The sequence below is a fragment of the Asparagus officinalis genome, chromosome 5 (assembly GCF_001876935.1).
Source record: "Asparagus officinalis chromosome 5, Aspof.V1, whole genome shotgun sequence".
In the NCBI taxonomy this organism is placed as follows: domain Eukaryota; kingdom Viridiplantae; phylum Streptophyta; class Magnoliopsida; order Asparagales; family Asparagaceae; genus Asparagus; species Asparagus officinalis.
This window is the reverse complement of record NC_033798.1, coordinates 114,940,985-114,963,740: the sequence shown is the minus strand read 5'-3', so window position 1 is coordinate 114,963,740 and position 22,756 is coordinate 114,940,985. Positions and strand designations below refer to the sequence as shown.

The 22,756-nt window shown below is 36.7% G+C and overlaps 1 protein-coding gene and 1 long non-coding RNA gene across 4 annotated transcripts; one reads left to right on the top strand and one right to left on the bottom strand.

The window, feature by feature from the left end:
• Nucleotides 5,789–11,964, top strand: LOC109843438. Of its 3 annotated transcripts, none has more exons than XR_002247681.1 (4): nucleotides 5,789–5,835; nucleotides 6,424–6,527; nucleotides 6,599–6,671; nucleotides 11,642–11,964. It is a non-coding gene; the product is annotated as an uncharacterized LOC109843438 (long non-coding RNA). The 3 variants fall into 3 exon arrangements; XR_002247682.1 differs by lacking the exon at nucleotides 5,789–5,835 and adding an exon at nucleotides 5,879–5,924; XR_002247680.1 differs by lacking the exon at nucleotides 5,789–5,835 and having other exon boundaries at nucleotides 5,843–6,527.
• LOC109840791 (C2 domain-containing protein At1g53590-like) lies at nucleotides 14,509–20,297 on the bottom strand. Its single transcript, XM_020409561.1, has 12 exons — nucleotides 20,071–20,297; nucleotides 19,648–19,722; nucleotides 19,415–19,558; nucleotides 18,742–18,837; nucleotides 18,538–18,669; nucleotides 17,834–17,986; nucleotides 17,690–17,731; nucleotides 17,429–17,477; nucleotides 16,514–16,603; nucleotides 16,247–16,430; nucleotides 15,225–15,348; nucleotides 14,509–15,136 (listed from the first exon to the last, which is right to left on the bottom strand). Exons 1-12 carry the CDS (start codon nucleotides 20,194–20,196, stop codon nucleotides 14,834–14,836), a joined length of 1,518 nt encoding a protein of 505 aa, XP_020265150.1. The 5' UTR covers nucleotides 20,197–20,297; the 3' UTR covers nucleotides 14,509–14,833.

Sequence of the window (22,756 nt, the reverse complement as noted above, 5' to 3'; positions counted from 1 at the left end):
GAAGAACAACCCACTTCAGAACCGGACATTCAGAGAATTAGAAGACATTCATCAACCAAATAATTTCTCTCATTGACTGTTTAATATCAGCCATCAGCAGCTTTATAAGTTAAAATGTTTTACAATGTTAACTTTGGGCAGAATAAATTGTTTTTGTTCCTTTAAGTTTTATGGTTTTTGTCATATTAGAGGCATTCTTGCTTTTAAATTGTATATTAGATTTTTTTGTATTTCTCAAAAAAGTTTATATTTTCAAATTATACCTCTAAATATCTTGAACCGTTTCAAAAAAACTTGCAATTAGGGTTAATGTAGCACTCAAAATTTTTACTATTGGTGTAACTTTTATTTTCTTAATGAAGAAAACAGAGATACTGAGGTTTGGAAAAGGAAGAAAGTGGAGAAAATAGGAGAAACAAGAGAGATTGAGAACAGCAAAGAGAGATAAAGGGGAAAAAACCTAAAGTATTATTATTATTATTATTATTATTATTAATTGCAAGCTAAGCAATAGGAGTATTAGTCAAATTTAACAAAGATGGTTAAAAATCGACCACATTATCGTAGAAATTTCGGACGTATTCCATCTAGGAGGTGCAGGCTCCGATTTAGAAAGATGGAAAATTATGAGGCCAGTAAAAATTAAAAGGAAGATGGGGACCAATGTGATAAAACTCTTCTTTTTATAAGAAGCACGAGACTCTCGTTCTTAAAAATAAGAATAAAAAAATTAAAAAAAAAACTCCAAACTAATAAATATGAACCTTGGACGGTAGCAATTTGGACCCTACACTGCATAAAGCAGGCATCCAGTCCTAAGTGATGGTGGCCACGTGTCATATCTCAGCTTGTTTAACGCCTACAATCTAGTATCATTTAGGATATTTGCATTTGGTGCCAATAAAGTTGTCATTGATATCACAAAGTTAATTATAGATATTTTAAAGCCACAAACTTTCATTTTAAATCGGATAATTTACATTTTAGTGGCTTTACGTTTTAATTTTAAAAAAATATTTCGAGCATGAAGAAAAAAACTTGTAGCATCTAAATTTAAAACTATACAAACTTTATGGCATCAAAGTGTAATTTATCTTATCACTTATTAGGATGAGATTCTTTATTTTCTTAATTCTAGAGAATTCCTACAATTGAGTATATGAATCAATAACGTTGTTTCATCTAGTGAGTCTCATAAATAAAGCAAAATTTTAATATAATTTATGTGAACAAGTGACGTATGCTTTCAGTTTACATTCACAAAATGTACGGGACTAGTAGACTTGTACGTTAAGCATAGAGTTTGTTGGCTCTGCCCAGCAAACCCACCGACCTACTAGTCCAGTGGATCCCGTGGATTTGTTGGGCAGAGCTAATAACTAGCTCAACTCTATGGGACTACTAGTCCCATAGATTTAGCAGCCTATATAATGCTTACTTGTGCCCCAAATTAGGGCACAACCGTTCTCAACTTGGGCGATCTCTCTCTTTTTCTCCCTATCGCTCCCCCAGTCTCCCTCTCTCCCAAACCCGATCACCCTCTCTCCCAAACCCAATCTCTCTCTCTCTCTCCCACGCCCAACTCACCTCTTCCTCCCTCAAATTTCTCTAAACTCATTTCCTCCAAAAAAACGTAATTGTGATCTTCCCCAAAGATCACCCGGCGGTGTTGAAATCCAACGTCGTCTATTACTCCCCGTCGCCAACGAGATCCGAATTTTTATCAAGGTATAAATTTCTTATTTTTTTCATAAATTTCTCTATATTGTTTAGTTAATATTGTATATGATTATTAAAATTGAAAAAAAAATCTAATTTGTATATGATTAATTTTAATTCTTTAGTTAAAATGGCGAATAGAATACTGATTATTTGCTTATTCAATAGAAAACCGAGTGTTGGAATGAATAATATGTCAATATATGACGGAGGGTTTATAAAAATATTCATGTTAACTAGAAATTGTAATTTCGATTGAATGATGGAGAAAATATACAGAGTTACTAGAATTAATCATGCCGAAAATGTCATTAAGGTCTTTTGTAATTGTCCAATAAATGAAAAAAAGAACAATTGCTGTAGAGATCACCAGTGATGAAGAATTGAATGACATGATATAACTTGCGAAAAAAACAAATCTCAATCAAGTTGTTCATTAAAAATATTCTAATGTTTGGGGTTCCCGAAGTTTCATATGCTCACGAAGAGTTCTCCCGCATGCTTGAAAATCAAATCTTGTTATCTATAAGTGTCTTGCACTTAAAAAATGACTCGGGTGTAATATCAAGTGACGTGTCCCACAACGCACTGGGTCATGTTTCAGTTGATTTACCGATTGGTTCTATTATAGAAGAGGATGAGGATGTAGATGCCGATGATGAAAATGAAGATGTTGAAGATGAGGAACGTATTGATAGCATGTGTGTGCAATTGGAGAGACCTATGATGACGTAAGTTGGATGGATGGATATTGCGTAAATAACGATTATGTAGAGTCTGAAGAACCATTGCCAGAAGAGTTTTAAAATGATGAGTGGATAAGTGCCTCACAAGCTGAGTTCGTTAAGCTTGGTCCTAATTTCAATCGACCCAATGACTTCACTTATAAAAAAGGAGAATTTTGGCACTGCTTAGTATCCCAAGCCGATTTTCTCACTTGCTCAAAATTGCGATGGATGAAGCTCGATTGGGCACTGCTTAATGCTTTGATGGATAGATGGATGTCGGAGACTAACACTTTCTATCTACGTGTCGGCGAGGAAACTATTACTCTCCACGATGTAGCAATTATCCTAGGTCTCCGCATTGATGGTCTTTGTGTCACGGGGACTGATAGGCATGTTTGGCGAAGTGTGTGTGATAATTTATTAGGATTATATTCGGAGTCCTTGCTTGGAGGGTATATTAGATTGAAGTGGCTAAAGGAGAATTTTGCAAACCCGTTGCCACAAGATGCATCAGAAGTCATGATCCAATAGCATACTAGAGCATATATTTTGCACATGATCGGGACGCTTTTTTTCCCCGATTCAAGTAAACATAAAGTGCATTTGAGGTAAGACAACTTATTATTGTTATAATGTATTTGAATTTGATAAGGAGAGATTTTTGCTCACTATTTTTAGAAAATATGACTAACACATTTGAATTTGTGATAGGTGACTACCACTTCTCGAGGACTTTGACATGTGCGGGACATTATCATGGGATAGTGCTGTTTTAGCATACCTATATCGAAAAATGTCAAAGGCTGCTTTAATGCAAAAAATCCCCCTTAAAAAAATTGAACATTTATTTTGACACTCAACGTTTTATTCTTCTTCCTTGTCTTCGAAGAATCCGGCTGTTTGATGGGAAAATAAAATGAGATAATGGGAAACAAAGTGACTTAGAACTATATGTGTGTTATCACTTTCACCCTCTTTTGAAAGATTTGAATTGCCAAGTAAATTTTGTCTATTTGAAGAAATCAGAACCTGAATTTAAGGAAGCAAATTACTTTAATTGAGGAGCTTTGCATCTATCTATTTGGGGCCTACATGCAGCTCTTTTGTTCTTGACCTCTATTTAAGGCCTATCAGACGCAGCTGGTGGAAGATATTAGGATGGTTGGAACGTCATGCCATGTTTAATCTCATAGTTCATGGTTTAGACCAAATCAGATGGATTAAAAGTTAGTTGCTAATAGGGGTAAGATTTTAGGATGGTTGACGTATCATGTCATATTTCGATATCCCATGATTGTCGGTTTAGACCAATTAGTCAGATGGATTAAGGTCTAGCTAATCTACATACAGATCTACGAATGCGTAGCCAATACAGAATGATCGTCGTTGTTGATATCTGATATCAAACAGTCATATGAAAGGAGTGATTAACAGAGGTACTTTAACCCTTCGAACGTCTAGTTCTGGAGTAAGTTGTTCTTCCCTGCACAAGGAGCAAATCGTAAGAAGGAGGTGTTGGGTTCCCTAGTTGTTCCTCCGACTATCAAGTCAGTGATTTGCTTGAGTGGAGAAGTAAATGAACTGCAGTAGTTCTTAAGCACATTGGATAGAGTAAAGATCATATCTCACTAGTAGAAATACGATCAACCTAGATGGAAATTTCCGTCTAGGTTGATAGGTGTAGACGGAATTCCGTCTAGTTTGACGAGTTTATTCTGTTTCCGTCTATGTTGGTTCAAAATAGACGGAATTCCGTCTAGATTATTCAATCTAGACGGAAATCAACCTAGACGGAATTGAAAAATCCGTCTAGGTTGACAATTTAGATGGAATTCCGTCTGAGTTGTCAATCTAGACGGAATTCCGTCTGGGTCATCAACCTAGACGGAATTCCGTCTGGGTTGATAATCCAGACGGAATTCCGTTTGGGTAATCAACGTAGACGGAATTCCGTCTACGTTGCATACTCAGACGGAATTCCGTCTGGATAATCAACTCAGACGGTATTCCGTCTGAGTTGAACCATCCTAGACGGAATTCCGTCTGGGTTGATTATAGCAACCTAGACGGAATCTCGTCTAGGTTGGTTCAACCCAGACGGAATTCCGTCTAGTTTGTTCTTTTTCCAGAAAAAAATATTTACAATTTGCATTTCCCTGTACACATGAATACATCACACAATAATACTGTACACATGAATACATCCAACCATCCAATAATAATCAAAATTCCAAACAATACCATTCCAAACAATTCCAACACCATATACAATTCAAACCATCTAATCCAAAATATGCATCAACCAATTACGTCTAATATATACATCCCACAACATATATACTAACAATATACATGAATATTATAGGATACACGACATTAATAAATGTAGTGTTATAACAAAGTAGTGTTATAAATGTAGTGTTATAACAAAGTAAACTATTTATTGCAATAAAATTGGCAAAAAACCTCAGCTATCATCGTCGGCAGGGGTATCTCTATCCTGGTTACGAGAACGGGTGCTGCTCCCTCCAATATCTCCACTCTAAAATTTTAATTGAATAATGATTATGTGGTGTTTGATAATATATTAAATAAAAATAAATTTATAAAAATAACAAAAAATAAGGTACCTGTGCGCTGCTATGTCTAGCGCCAGAATTATCACAACTCGAGCTTACGAGCCGTATGACACCACCATACGCGCTATAAGGAATCGCACCGCCTAAATATTATATAACATACCCCATGAGATCGTCCATCCGCGCTATAAGGAATCGCACCGCCTAAATATTATATAACATACCCCATGAGATCGTCCATCGAGTTCGCTGTCAGCGCAACTCTAGAAATATTATATAACATACCCCATGAGATCGTCCATCGAGTTCGCTGTCAGCGCAACTCTAGTCATCTCAGTAGTCACCTGAATATGCAGCTCCGGGTCAATCTTGTCAATCAAATACGCAGAGATACGTGCGATAAGTGACATAGCCTAGAAACTGCTTGGGGCTGTTCTTATTGACGCAGATGGCATGGAGGATGATGTGGATGATCTCATACTTATGCCGGGTGAAGCGTCAATCTCATGTGTTATATATCACTCTATTTTTAAAATATATATATTTTACAATACAAAATAAATCTGGCCAAGATTTGGGTACTGAAGAAATTTTCCCAAGCACAATACAAAATACAGGAGTAGAGAACCTCGAAGAGCTAGACCGTCGGTACGGCAGCGCTACGTTACGCTATGTGTTATTTTACGCTACGGGACTCGTTATTTTCTAGACTGATTTTACCAAAACAAGTGATATTATTACATATTAACAAACAGCCCGCTCAGATGGATTCACAACTTGGAAGTCAATCAAGTTCAAAGAAATATATTGTATGGACAGAGAAGATTTCTTTTTATCTCTGATTTTAGCATCGTCATCAAGGTTTTTGGTGTTGAGATCACATCTTTGAAAACAGCAGGTTCTAACTGATATGTATTTTTGTGAAAGTAATTGAAATTATCCTGTCTGAGCTTAGTTCTCTATTATTGTGACTGAAGTTATAAGTGTTTAGCTTGATGTCGATGATATTTACCTTATCGGACACATGCAAGATTTGTCCTATAAAATTCTTGCTATCTGCCTTTACATTTGCCAGGGATAACAATCATGGGAACTGTTACCTCAAGTAGTCTGTTCGTAGAACTGCATTCACAAAAATCACTTGCTATCAGGTTTATATTTAGTAGATTTCAATGTGTACACTTGCATTGCAGCCACTGAAAGTGCTTAGCACTTAAAACACACAACCATCAATTAGAATGCTGGAAAACCACACGCGCATGCACGTGCGCACACACAGAGGAACATGGATATATACACACTAGTGGGTGTGAAAATGTAAAAAACATTTATGTTCATGAAGTTGTTGCTGTTTTGTTTAGACCACGTGCATTCAATGTTGTCGCTTTCCTCAATAGGATAATGATCTTTTCGAGTTTGATGAGTCTCGAGAAATAATAGAAAGCTTGATTGATGAATACAAGGCATGCGAGTCACCAGATTATATCAAATGGGGATGGAGGTAGTTTACACTGAAACTGTAAAGTTAAACTAAATACACTTACAGTAATCTTAATAACAAATTAAATGCAGGATGCTGACCGATCATTGACAGGAGAAGCCAGTGTTGCTGGAGCATTGGAATCGAAGTTGACGATGTAATCAAGTAAGCAACATATGTATATGCTCCTTCCAAATGAGCAGTATCTTCTATTTTTCAGAATTTACTACAATCAAAATCACATTACCTTGGTTAAACTAATCAATAATCATTGTATGTTTGAAAATTTTATGGATCTAGGTAAGTAGTTTTGTAGATATAAGAGATTTTCACTCAACCTGAAGAAAACTATCTCAAATATTTTCCGGTGATCACAGCAGAACATTATGCATCCAATTTTTCTTTTTTTGACCCCTTTTGAATGGTGCTTTAGCTATGTATCTAGCAGTTTCTAACTTTCTATTATCACGGTTGGTCCCACGAGGCTCTGGAGGTTGTTTATATTTTCTGATTTATTTGTTCTTCCTATTAAAGTTGCCTTTGTTTTGTAGTTCTGAGAGTTATGGCAGTGTTGACACTTCATGATTAGTTTGTTCAACCTTAGGGCACAAGAATTTTTAAAAGTAAATTATATCTTCACCTCCTTACATTCTCCTTGTACTCGACAACATTGGTTGGTTGTCTAGCGCTATGCAAAGCTCATATTCTCAATACTTTATAAGCATTCTTGTTAGGTTGTAATTGTTGTGCACAGCGGAAATTTCGGCAGAGTTTCTGGTGCACAATAAGAGAGAAAGATCGATAAGAATTCTTGTTTCTCAAAGGGAACAAGAATCTGAAAGCCTAATATCCCATCAAAGTAGGATATTTGCTCTTCCTCTCGTCAGCTCTAGGACTGCGCGTCGAGGGATCCTAAAAACTATTACAATGGCCACAAACTCAAACAACCAATTTTTACGTGGTTCGGCAAACCGCCTACGTCCACAGGGCAAGGGGGAGATCTACTATTAGAGGGAGAGATACAACTAGGGTTTACAATCACTCAATCTAAACCCTCACACAATCTCTTAAACCCCTCATACAATTATCTCTCTCAAAACAAAAGACAGCCGCCAAAAAAAAAACAAAGAAAAGCCGATCTGTTCCTTGCACTGCTCCAAAGCCACCTTCGCACTACTCCCAAGCCGCCGCACAAACCCACTGTGCACTTGAATCAGCCGCCCTTTTTTTCTTTTTTTTTTCTTTGCTGTACTTTTTCCCTTCAATTCCTGCACTTGCACCCGAAACAAAGAAACCCTAGGTGCCCTTTTATAGCAATCAAGCAATCGGGTTTTCATCCGCTCACAAGGACTTGATGAAGACGTGTGGCCCCCACTCTCCACGAAAAAACGCGTTCACAACTGCATCTATCACGAAACAAAGAAAACTTCTGTGGGTTGTGGTCCCCACTTCACGTGACTCTTCACAATTCTCCACATCGGCGAAGTTTTCTCAAAACAGAGCCGACACCAACCAAAACAAATGTCTCACTTGTTGTGTCCAGTACGAAGTGAAACAATTCGCGACAACGGACTCAATCCATAACAAGTCGAGAACCCAAATGAGAATGCGAACACTCTCCAAATGTCGGTATCAACTCACCAAATCGATCTCACCCCATCAAAATCCAACCCGGCTGCATCATAAAGACTGCTTACGTATCCTCTTGCCCAAGGAATCAAGCCAAACGTAGTTCACTCAAATGGCCGCGAACGACCTCAATCCAATAGAAGAGTTCGCAACCCTTCTCCAATATCATCAACTCTGCGGCTGATAGCACCTCCATTGGCCTCAAACACATCCACTTGAGGCGAACCAATGGCCATATCCAAACTATGTCTGTCAGCTGCACTCGAATCAAATTCTAACTCATCATCTGCATCCGAATCCAAATGACTTCCACACTGTGTCACCTCAGCTGGAATCCCAACCAATACAGAATGATCTGGAGTAATCTTTACCCAATGTGGAGTAGCATCACTCTCCACCCGCTGTGATACCTCTAAGGTCTGTCCAAAACTCTCCACCTGCTGAGAGTCAATTGGCTTCCTCATCGAAGCCTCAACCAAAGTGACACTATCAGACCTATCTTCCAATGGAGTTTTACCTCCAATCGCAACAGTTGACAACTCTTTAATAGGATGACTCAAATATGTCGAAGCCTCTGTCCAGAAACTCTTCTGCAAACCATTGTTCGACCACAAACACCGATCCTCCTCCAGCAAGGCACGGTTCTCCAAATTTACCACCCTATCTAGTTGCCCCAAGATTTCCTTTCCAACGTAGTGTCTCAAAATGCCGTGAGCTCGGCTCCAATACAGAAATAGGTCCATCTTGTACCTCCCACCAGAATGCAGTACCTTCACCTTTTTGTCTATTACACACTTCTTCAATCTGTTGGATACTACTAGGACTTTCTCCAAAGGGGATTTGGTTGCAACCCAAACACGCCTAGAACAGTCACCAACAAAGGAAACCAAACGCCTATTACCTCCCAATGATGCCCCCTTGGAAGGCCCCCAAACATCCACGTGAACTCCTCCAGAACGACCCTTAGCACGGTGAATAGAGGTGCCACACTTCACCTCGGTCTTCTTGCTCACATCAACATGTTCACTGGACTTCAAACTGCAGGTCTTTGCACCCTCTTTCAATCTATGCGAGGAATCAATACTGGAATGGCCAAGCTCCAAATACCACAGTCTAGTCGAATCAATAGAAGTCGTCAGCTCTTCACCTGCCACTATACCTCCAGTCAAGTAATATATGTTATTTCTCCTGACGCCCTTCATCAAAATACGAGAGTCTCTCGCAATCTCGAGAACCATATCCTCAACAAATACGAGAGTCTCTCGCAATCTCGAGAACCATATCCTCAACACGAACCTTCAGACCCTCTCCAACCAAAGCTCCAATCGAGATCAAGTTCTTCCTCAAAGAAGGAACATATCTCACATCATTTAACTCCCTAACAGTCCTGTCAAACATTTTGATGCGAATTCTTCCTATCCTAAGGATCTGGCATGCACGGTTATCAGCCATGTACACCACACCACTATCCACCAGCTTCTCAAAACTGGAGAACCATTCCCTTCTAGGGCACACATGATAGGTCGCACCACTATCCAACATCCATTCAGATTCCTCCGAATAGCTATCTGTAGGACTGATAGAAAGCGAATAAATAGAAGAGTCAGAATTATTACCATCCGATACGATGTTTGCTTCTGATGATGGTTGCTTCCCTTTTCCCTTCTGCTTATTCTTCATCCATTCGTTGAGCTTTGGGCAGTCTTTCTTCCAATGATCAGTCTCCTTGCACTAAGCACACTGATCTTTTTTAATTGTAGGATGCCCTACTCTAGACTATGACTTCCAATTCTTTCGGTTTGGATTCTTCCCTCTTGCGACCAACGCCTCTGCTACCGACTCAGTCGAATTCTCCTTATCCTTCTTCCGAAGCTGATAATTCACCAATGCAGCAGTGATCTCACTATACGAAAGTGATGCCTTCCTATTAATAAGAGTAAGGACGAAGGTCTCATATTCCTCGTCGGGCAAGGAACTCAACAATAGAAATGCCTTGTCCTCATCTTCAATCTTGACATCCACATTCGCCAAATCCGCAAGAAGCTTTGTGTAGTGATTCATGTGATCTCTAATTGAGGTTCCCTTCTTCAACTGGAAACGATAAAGTCTCCTCTTCAAATGCAAGCGGTTCTCAACACTCTTTGTCAGATACTTGCTTTCGAGAATCTCCCAAATCTTCTTTGCAGAAGTCTTATTCATCACATCATATTTTAGATCTTGAGTCAAACAAGACCTAATCACACTACGCGCCGTTCGATTCATCTTTTTCCAAACCTTCTCTTCAATCTCATCTGGCTTGCCATCTAACTCTAAGGTATCCTCCAAATTCTGCGCGTTCAGCGCATCCAAAACCTCGCATCTCCATAATCCAAAGTTGTTTATGCTATTAAACTTCTCCACATCTATCTTCATAGAGTGGATATTCAAACTCTGAATGGTCTTCATGCCAGAAGCACCACCCTCGACACCCGAAGCACCCTCTTTCCCCGACATCTTACGCACCAACGAACAAAGAATAGATCCAAATCTGAAAAGATAGAGTCTTTACCAAAAGATTCCACCTTTATCACCAACGAAGCCCTAAACGAGCCTCCAAATTGATCTACTCCTCCAACCAAACCCTAGATTTGGAATCTGGGCTCTGATACCATTTGTTGTGCGCAACGGAAATTTCGGCAGAGTTTCTGGTGCACAATAAGAGAGAAAGATCGATAAGAATTTTTGTTTCTCAAAGGGAACAAGAATCTGAAAGCCTAATATCCCATCAAAGTGGGATATTTGCTCTTCCTCTCGTCAGCTCTAGGACTGTGCGTCGAGGGATCCTAAAAATTATTACAATGACCACAAACTCAAACAACTAATTTTTACGTGGTTCGGCAAACTGCCTACGTCCACGGGGCAAGGAGGGGGGAGATCTACTATTAGAGGGAGAGATACAACTAGGGTTTATAATCACTCAATCTAAACCCTCACACAATCTCTTAAACCCCTCATACAATTATCTCTCTCAAAACAAAAGAAATCTAAACCCTCACACAATCTCTTAAACCCCTCATACAATTATCTCTCTCAAAACAAAAGACAGCCGCAAAAAAAAAAACAAAGAAAAGCCGATCTGTTCCTTGCACTGCTCTAAAGCCACCTTCGCACTGCTCCCAAGCCGCCGCACAAACCCACTGTGCACTTGAATCAGCCGCCCTTTTTTTCTTTTTTTTCTTTGCTGTACTTTTTCCCTTCAATTCCTGCACTTGCACCCGAAACAAAGAAACCCTAGGTGCCCTTTTATAGCAATCAAGCAATCGGGTTTTCATCCGCTCACAAGGACTTGATGAAGACGTGTGGCCCCCACTCTCCACGAAAAAATGCGTTCACAACTGCATCTATCACGAAACAAAGAAAACTTCTGTGGGTTGTGGTCCCCACTTCACGTGACTCTTCACAGTAATTTCCACCATCTTCTGATGTGAAAACTTGTGTTTATGTTGCTTTGGTTTCTTATTAAGCAGGTAGGGCGTGTGATAAGGCAAAAGGTACAAGCTTGAATATTGCTACAGAACTCGTCCTTGTAATCCGAAAGATTACGGTCAAGATGTTCAAATCGTGAAGTTATTTTGTCGTGTGTACATATGTATGGAGAGAATTACCATTCGTTGTGTTTCGGTGTGGCCTTGTATTCATGAGAATTTATACTTTATATTAGGAATATCATGACATTTATTTTAGATTTGTTTTGATTCTTTCATTTACTTTATAAGCATTCTTGTTAGGTTGTAATTTCCACCATCTTCTGATGTGAAAACTTGTGTTTATGTGGCTTTGGTTTCTTATTAAGCAGGTAGGGCGTGTGATAAGGCAAAAGGTACAAGCTTGAATATCGCTACAGAACTCGTCCTTGTAATCCGAAAGATTACGGTCAAGATGTTCAAATCGTGAAGTTATTTTGTCGTGTGTACATATGTATGGAGAGAATTACCATTCGTCGTGTTTCGGTGTGGCCTTGTATTGGTGAGAATTTATACTTTATATTAGGAATATCATGACATTTACTTTAGATTTGTTTTGATTCTTTCATTGACCTTTCTTTTTGCAAATATTATGTGTGAGAAATATTGTTCTTTAATTAGTGGAATTGTGGGTGTGCTTCTGCTTATTAATATTTACAAACTCGATATTGATGGCTACTCAAGGTTTTGTTAGAAAATTACCAATATTTTTTAAATACATGTTTATTAACCTGTTACTTCCCAAGATACGAGTGATACTAAGTTTGAATAATTATGCTTGAACTGCATCATTGTCTAGAGCTTGTTCGGAATCATCTTTCTTCACCTGAGGTTATGAATAACTTGCAAGTTCAAAACTATGTAAGATTATACGCAAATTAGAGTCATTGTAAATTTGACTAAATTTTTTTAAGTTAAGATTGTGTAAACATGTTCGGTAACTTGTAAATTTTTAAAAAATACGATAGAATCACAATTTAATTTAATTATTTTTTATAAATTATTTAAAATCTAAATCTAATTCTAAAAAGTATGAATTAAAATTATGTTGTGATAATTTTCTTTCTTTTTTTCTTAGGGGGGGTTAGTCATCTAGAACTTAAAACTAGAACTGGGATAATTTGTGGGATAAAATTTTAAGGTGTTAGTCACATAGAACTAGGAAATGAGATATTTTTTTATAGTGTTAGTCAAGTAGAACTTTTGTAGAACTAGAACTGTATTATTTTTTTGGTGCGTTAGTCAAGTAGAATTCTACTAGAATTAGAATTGGGATAATTGGTCATAATTATCCCACAAATTATACTACCTATATATATAACCATAAGTTCTCCTCTCTCAAATTATCCCACACATTGGAAAGAATACAATTGAAAAAAAAAAAGTGAAACCCCACCTCCCTCTCTCTTGGTTAGTTTCTCTGCCTAGAAAATTTCTCTACCATGAAGTCAATCATCCGTTCATTTTTTTGTCTTTACTTTGTTTTTCTGATGATTAGATCTTTTATTATTATCTTCAAAATGTATTACTTTATTGATAGTTTTTTAACGTTAAATTACTTTATTATTATTTATTTGATCTAAGTTTTCTCTCCACAACAGTGGTTTAGGTTAAGAATATAGTGTTGGTGGGTTAGTGCTAAAGATATGCGGGCTATTTATGTTTTTTTTATAAGTTAGAAAGCAACTTTGCGATCACATTGATGATTAGATGTTGAATGGTTAATGGTGATATCTATTATTATTAAATCGGCTCAGTAAATTGATTGGGATATTTATAGTTCATCTGTCGATCATCTGTTTAGCGGCCATGGATGATTCCTGTGTACATTTTATTTATTTGCTGATTTGGTTTTAGCGATCATGATGAGATTGGTCCAAAGGGTTAATGGCTGAAAAATGCTTATTTTTTTTTCTTTATGATGTTATGAGATTTGAACTTCGACATTTATGATCCTCCACTAGAAGTTCCACGAAATGTTGCTGATGCAGACGATGACTCCGATAAAGAAGACGAGATACAGACTCAACGAGCAGCTGTAGGAGCTTGGAGAAATTCTATGGCAGATGCCATGTGGGATGATAGAAGTCATGTGGGATGATGGAAGTCGAGTCACTCTAGGGATTTAGATTTTTATTTATTTGTAAATTATTTTATTATTTGAGATGAATAGTGATGCTTTATTGCATTATATTTTATAGTTATTACTAGAATTTGCTTATCAATATTATATTATTTTTAATATACAATTATTAACAATAGTAATTTATACCCACCATTACCCCACCAAATTATCCTACCAAATTATGCAACTTCATAATATTATCCATCATTATCCCACCAAATTATTCTACCAAATTATATCACTTTAAGAATTACCCATCATTGTTCCACTAAATTATCCCAATGTCAAAATATTATCCCACTTTACCAATTATCCCAGTTCTACTTAAAAAGTTCTAGGTGACTATCTTAGAAAAATAACCAAACAAGAGAAAATAACTTTCTTATAAATTTTCTTCTAACTTTCCTTATAATATTCTTTCTCACCAAACAATAAAAAGAATATCATTTTCTTTTCTTTTTCTTTTCCTTTCCTTTTACTTTCTCTTTCTTTTTCTTCTCTTCTTTTCTTTCAAACCTAACATAGCCTTTATGTTTTCTCTAAAGTCTGCTGCAGGATATTACCCCCCAAAATAAGTCCATAGCACCTAGATTTAAGATGTCAAGACTGCATTATTTAGCTAAAAGTCTGTATAAACATCAAATGTTTTAACCCCCAGAAGCTGTAAATCAATCACCAATGTTAATTAAACATCAACATGCAGATGGATGAGTTCCCATGAATGTAAACTTTCCACATTGTAGCGTGAACATAAATAAATCCTGGGACCTCAAAGGCTCTCCTCTAATTGTTTCTTAGCCTCTTCGGAACAAGGTACCGCCTAGAACTTTCCTTTTCATTCTCTAAACAAATTCAACAAAATGGCTCAACTTCTTCCAAATTCCTGGCCGTTGATATCCTTTGCTTTTCTGAGTAACCGGAACAAAATATCCAGGAAATTTCTTAACTAACAAAAAAAAAAAAAACAGAGAGAAAATATACATGAAGAAAAGAGGGGGGGAAGTAGAAGTACACAAGGACGAGATAAGTGCTTTCTAAATCAAAATCTCATGTTGCTCCGAGTTGATTGTCTAATCCCATGGATCATGCCCATTCTTATCTTTATGCAACTTGTTGCTAATCTTTCGCAGGCCCCTCTGAATTAAATTAACTCTGTGAAATCTATGGTTTCCATGTACATCTCCTTCATTGTCATTAGAGCCATCACTACCTGTAGACACAAATGATTCTGGACTGTTTGAGAACTCTGAATCCTCATCAGGGCGACAGCCGCCTTTTATAGGGCTCAACTTTTTTGAACTTGGAGATCTTGATGTTGTTGCTTCAGTTGCTTCGGAGGATCCATCATCACTGCTCTTTCCTCGGTTTGAGTCCTGTACGAAAATGGGATGAAGTGATACTGAGATATACATAAAAACCTATTTGCATATGCTTCGATCCAGTGCATATATATACCACTACCTTCTCGTTTTCTTCTAGTACAGTAATTGCCAAGTGAAGTCTTCCTGTTCTGATGTTCCTCAAGGTAAACCATTTGTCATGCCTCTGTCCGCCAATTAACTTATTAATGTTGATATGACACTCTCTGTTAAAACCGTCAAAACATGGTTAGCACCTCAAAACGACAACAAAAAATTAAGCCTTTATCCCAAATTTTAAAGTACCATATTCTTCCATTAAGTTCTGTTAAGCTAAGGGTTGTCAACTCCATTAAGTTAACTATTATCATCAGGGACAAATCCAGGAATTTTTTCTTATGGGGTCGCGTTTACTATTACACATATAAACTAATTAGTTATATAATACAAATTCTGACAATAGAAAAAAATTATGTATACAATTATACAAAAGATCTTAATACATAATACTTTTTATTATCGTTTTCATCGCAAAAGTCAAAACTAATAAAAATACTACTAAATTCCAACAACGGTCCTTCATAATTGTGAGATTATCAATCTCATGAAACACCTATATAAAATCAATGAAGGCACCTATATAAACTTCTATATTCCTTTAAAAAAATCTTATGGGGATACGTTCCCCAAAAAACACAATATGGATCCATCCTTCTACGAAGTTCTTGTAGGCCTACCATCAATCCTTTTTGTCACCATTAACTATAATATAGGTAAAGCTAGACTAAACTTAAGTGGACTGAAAACTCTGGTCGCCAACTTTTTTATATGTTGGATTTGCTTTGATACTCATGTTATTATGTGATACACATCAAAACTATCTTTGAAATGAGCACCTTGATGTATATCACACAAAAGCACGATTCAAAGCAGAGTAAACGAGTAAAAAAGTTGACGGATAGAGGCCTCAGTTGCATTTCTTGGTGGTTGCATGTTTGATGGTAGATCGAGAAAAGCAAGCATGATATTAGGTAGACTTTGCATTTATGAAAGTTCTATGAAGGAGCCTGATATTACGCATTAGGTTACTATAAAACATAGTTTATATAGAGGAAGGGAACAAACCCAAGTGTATCATTAAACATGCGATCTTTATCACAAACTTGGATAATGAGTTCATTAGGTGCTTCCCAAGAGCTGATGGGTATCTTAAACTCTTCTTGCCATCTGGGTGCCAATGTCTTCTTCTGAATCTTGGTTCTGAATCTATAAGGACCTAGCTGACCTTTAACATACGGATCAGCAAAACCTGCAACAAAGTCCAGTCAATTTCATGGAAAAGTTTTATTTCATATCAAAGAAACAGAGTGAATAAAATTTAATGAGACCTACCACTTATATCCCCTGCTTTCATGTCAGCTGCTTCTATTACCTCCACTTTTGCAAATGCAATAGGATGTTTCTCATAAATAGTAAACCAATCTGCAAAGATATTATCATCCAATTTCTTCCAGGATAAGAGAACTTTTCAAAAATATTATACTATTAAAATTGATTCCAGAAATGTGTTTTTTCCGACTGATTAATGACACGATTAATAGGGAACACGGTATGAGGCCAGTACATGACACCTATCTTTTTTCTATGCAACTGTAGCATCCCAAAAGTCTAACCTTCTGATACACTAGTATCAATTCCAATTGATTTCTATAAGAGATTAATGGGTATCATATGTCACATGAGGGGATTCCCTCATATACAATGATGTGGCAATATCTCTCCTAAGTGTGGTTATGAGGCATTCTCTCTCCTACTTTATTCACTTGGTGGAGATTGTGCCACATCATTGCATATCACGGAATCCCCTCATATGACATATGATACCCATTAATCTCTTTCTATAAATGCATAGTAAAGAAAGTTATCAGATCTGTTGAAAAAAACCTTCCATCAAAACAAAATTTTGAGTACTTGTTTACACATGAGAGATGGAGAGGTCATATTAAGTATCTTATTTGTATCTTAGCTTTGGTATGTTACATGAGTTAAAGGAAAAGAATTGCATACAAAAGCTATTAGGTGGATAGTCAAAAGACTGTATCAAGCGATATAGGTTTAAACAAGTAAGGTTTCTAAAGCATCACTTGTCATAATGCAAAACTAGAGATATACCAAGATAATACAAGGCATCCCAGCCATTTTGAAGAAACATAAAAATCAGGAATAAACAAAAATTAACTATGATTACAACAGAAAACGATGACATAAAGCTGCAGTAGTTATAGTGTCGTCTTTGAACACTATTACCTGTCATTCTTGAAGCAAATTTTTCCACATCTACAACCAGCATATTTGGCTGAAGCAAACAAGTAAAAACAATCTGTTATTGACCAAAGCTTTAATCTTTCAAGTGTACATTATGTGTTGCCTATTACTATTACTATTGATCGTAATCTATCTTATTGTTGTGTGAAAATAAGCATATTATCATCAATGTATGTGCAGTTTTACTTCCTCTTGATATATTTCAAGTACGAAAAACAATCCACTGCAAGAAAAGAAAACAACCTCAACCAATGTCTCCTCAAATACAATAGCCAGTAACTTATCCTGTCAACAAGGGAAGGTTTATTGGAAAAATTGCCAAATGGTAGTGAAGATCAACAAATAAATTGAAACTTTTTACATACATAAATGAAAAAATAAGTTTACCAGCCACCCTGCGATTCCTGGAACTTCAGTAACATCAACTCCATGATGGAAGATAGGTTTAATTGTCATCTGGAAGTATGGTGCCTCGACAAAGCATACTCGTACATGTCCAATAAATGGCCAGTGGTCAATAAACTTCAGTCCAACCAAAATCTACTTAGCCAAGGAAAAAGAACTTTAGCACATCGAATAATATATTATGAAGCATCAAGGGCAACAGGATTAACACCAGCTAATTAAGAAAGTTACAATATATAGGAAAAAGTAAGGTTCATTTCATCCAGTTTCTTGCTACTTAAATAGCTACTTTGTTAAAATAATATCTATTAATGACACTCAAATCATTAAGACAAAAATGACATGTAAAACGGCCGGGACATAAACTAAAATTCCATAATTAACAAGGGCAATTTATCGCTATTCATTTTCCTACATATAACACTAAATTCCTGACCTAAGAGACACTATAAACATACTCGCTAAAGAAATCCAAACAGCTTCGCAAAATGCATTAAATTATTGCTGAAATTTTTAGCTACTAATAGATCCACAAGGCACGTCTCTAGATATAGCATTATAGGTTTCAAAGAATATAATTAGCTATGACAGAGCACGTGCAGAATATTTATTTAACATTTCATGAAGTGCATTTTAAAAAGGAAAAATATTGCAATTCACATTTTGCAGTATGATTGTCTTCTTACCTTTCCTTCAACATGCATGCCTGTCACATGCATTTTTGCCCGCATTCCAAATCCTAATCTTTTCCTTAGTTGGACCACAAGTTCTGCATCAATATCTTCGGCAGAAATAAAATTCAAGCCCAGCTCCAAAATCTGCAGGATTTGACTTTTACATGCTAAAAAGAATCACGCGCAACTTTAGCGAGGTCAAAGTTCAATGTTTACCATGTCATCATCACCATCTGGTTCATGAAGAACCCTTATCTCAGTAAATGTTGGGGGGTTCCTACCCAAATAAAGGTGCCGAACAGCTGCTTCCTTCTGTGTATATGAAAATTGTACTGATATAGTGAATCTCTCATTGATATAAATAGAGAACCACTTTACACTAAAAGTAGGGGTAAGTTGCAGGGAAAAAATATTTCACACTTTTAGCATATTTTTGCATAATTACTCTGCATTGTTTGTTTTAATATGCCACTTCAACTACATTAAAAACTAATTGTTCAATTTTCGTATAAACTTTATTGATATTTTTCTGTAAATTCTATTTAAGAGAATGAGGGAGGTTAGACAAGTAGTCTTCTAGCTTAGTATAGTATCCAATGATAAATGTTGAGTTGTTCTGTACGCTAAATCCGTCTCGGTGCTTCATATTGTAAGATTCAAATAAATCTCAAAATGAGTCTAAACCCTAGTTACAAAACCTCTTTGGTACATCTTGTAAACTAGTTACTACATGGAACCAGAAGCAGTGCTTCAAAACTAAGTGTTTACTTCCGACAATAAATGTAAGTATCCCACCATAAATACAAGTATGATATCAACATACATATATGGCACATACACTAGGTTAGCAACCAACAAATCATAAAAGTACAAGAAGTAATAGCCATACAGCAGTCCAAGGCTTGTAGTTCTCCAAGAACCATGGTATGATGGGCAGGAGGAATTCTTTCGATGCAATTTGTTCCATGCATATAGGCCAAGCTCTTTCAACTACATGATTTAGCCATCGCACCGATTCTGAATCCAATAGAAGCTGAAATCAACATAGATGATGGTTACTTATCATGGATCATGATAGAACCAAATAATATAACATGAGACCTTTCCTCAAATTTTCAATACCCTGTTTTGGTTGGCAGATTTTCTTTCCTCAAATTGCAGTCTCCGCCACAATCTCTTTGAATAACTTTGATTGACCTTTAAAAAAATGATTTGAACAGTTAAAAAAAAAACTCTCAAGAGAAAACAAACCTAGCTCTAAATTCAGTCATGTCTCCATGTAAAAATCCAAAACCACCATGTTAAAATTTCGAGACACTTGCAATCATCCTTCTATATTCAACTGGTTTCAAGCATTCATACACAATCCTTGCAGTCCAAAATTTTGTTTTAACAATCAATTCCTCAATCTGTTGATTAGCACATAAGGGAACTTCACATGCATCAAATAGTTTACATCATACTCCACATACCCAAAAGCCCAATCCTCACAAAATCAAACAATAAGAAAAACAAAAGCAAAAGGGTGCAAATTCGAGAGCATGCCTCGTAGAGGTACAGGAGAGCGATGAAGAAGGCAAAAGGGTGAGAGCGTCCAATGTAGTTCAAGATCCACAGAACCAACAGCACAAAAGCTAGATGATGTATAATTGAAACCTCTGCTCTGCCCATTAGTTGTTTTTTTGGAAATTAACGGAAATTTTCGGAAAGGGTTTTGAGATTTGGTCTTCATTTGATTTCGAGGGATTTTGACGAGAGAAGGCAGGACCGAGTCCGACGTGTGAACGTTCTCCTTTTTTTTTATTTTTTTTATTTTTGTTGTGATACGTGGGGCACTGAGATTGTGACAGCAGATGAATTTCACAACGCCCCCACAACTCCAAACGCCTTAAACTTTGGTTATCTCAAATCACCCCCTCCAAACGTTTAATTTTCCCCCACATACCCGCTAATTAATGACATTTTTGTTTAACGTCAAATACTCAAAAGCCCTCAAGGAAAGCTTTGATTCTCAGTATAGTTGCAAAAAATTGTGTCCTCTATTGAAAGAGTTTAGATGAGGAAATTGTATTGTTTTAAAAAACCTTGAAATTTCATTATTCTTGAACATTAGAAAGAAATATTCAACAGAAAATGAGTGGGACTTTTTTTTAAAGAGAAAAAGAAATCAGGGCTTTTTTATTGTTGTTTTTTTTTGGGGGGGAGGGGGGATTATAGCATCCCAAAGTTTTGAGGGGTTTTGTGACATTTATCTTATTCTAGGATGGGCTTATATGTACTTTGATATCCTCAAATCTTACACTTTTGGAGTGCTGCAACAGGGACCTCAAAATAGGGGACCTTGCATGTGACAGGTGAGGTGTCGTCTCCCTGTCCCGTGATAGTGCATCACGGGACAGGGAGACGACACCTTACCTGTCCCACTCGGTGTCCCTTGTTTTGAGGGTCCTTAAGGCATTTTTCTTTTTCGAAAATACACCCTTATATTTTAATATTTTCAAGGGACTAATTATCGAGGTTGAAAACAAGCCTTTAGGACTTTTTCCATATCAGTCCCATAGTATTTTGAAATTAGTCCTCAAATAATTGAAATTCCTATTAATCCTCAAAATCTTATATCTTGCTGCTGCTGCCCGTACTCTTAATTGGAGAGATTAATTAAAATAGCTTATAAGATGGGGACCTAATACAAATTCCAATTATCCTAGGATGGATTAATTTAGAACAGCTTATAACTATTGGGGATCTAATAGCAGTTTTGATGTGAGGGACTAATCTTGGATCAATTTATAAGAAGCGGAGGACCTCTTAGCATTTCAATCATTTGACAGAGTAATTGTAAAATATTAAAGATTTAAGGGACAGATTTTAAAACTTGCAAAATTTTCCATTACAGGTATACATAAAAGTGCAATTGTTGACAAATGACAAATTTGCAATGCGCATACCGATTCAGTGATTCCAATATACATTATTTAAGCAAATAGGCCCAACTTGATGTAATTATTAATTTACATTCTGGGTTTGTGTTACTATTTATACCATATATATCAGGTCTAGGGACGATGGACGCGAGCTAGCGAATTGTTCAATCGAAATAAATTGTGCGTCTCATCGTTGGTCCATTTTGGTAGCTTACCCAGGGGGGAGATATTAATTTGGTTACAGAATTTTACAATTGAACTTTTCACATTCAGAAATTCCCAGGTTTCACATTTGATTTGCATGACGACTTGTCTTGTTTTGGATTATATTGATAAAGAAGTAGTCCCATTCCTAGTTGTCATAGGAAAGCGAAGAATGAAAAAGGTTGGTAAGACTCGACCCATAACCCTAACAATCTACTCTCTACTCTTCTTAGGGTTCGTTTGGTATCTAAGCTCAAGAAAGGGGGGTTAAACATTAACATGGTAACTATTAAGAAAAGTTGGTGAGAAAAATATTCCTTATCTAAAAATATTATTGTTAAATATTAACCTTTGTCTCCATGATAGCACATATATATATATATAGGTACTGAAAAGATTAGAAAAGCTTAAACTTTGAGTTAAAAGTTGAGATCCAAAGTTCATTTGCGCTTGTTTGATAACTAGATTGATTAAGCACTAGTCCGAATCTATCATCAGCACAACAAAGTACAAAGATGTATGTTTTTCGCTCGAAGCTGGATTCACCCAAGGCTCAATCTCTACTCATTTTCAATTGATCATTACAAATGATAAGTATTAAAGCTCTACAGAACTTCGGTTCTGGATCAGTGTCGACTTGGCAAGGTTTTGTGTTTCCAATTAGGTGAATGAAAACCAAAAGAGTAAAGCATAGCGATCAAAATATGCAAAGATTAATGCTTTACACGCATTTTGCATATTAAGAATGTAGCCTATTGCCTGAAGCTCTCGCTATGCATGATGTCAGAGAGGGATTGGGCCACTCTGGCCGGATTGTAGGCAGTCTTATCTTGCATCTTGATAAGAGGTTAGTCCCATAACTCAACCGTGACATCTAGGTAATACAGTAAAAATAATGCTAGGGGTACACCTGTGGAGAAGAACTTGGAAAAAACAGATTTTCAGTCATAAGTCGACTCATGCACAGGCATAAGTCGACTTATGGTAAGTCGACTTATGTTTGTGTCGTAAGTCGACTTACGATCTGCTGTGGATTGTTGATTTTGGGCTCTGGCAAGTCGACTTATCAGACCTGTTAAGTCGACTTATGAACTCTTCTCCAG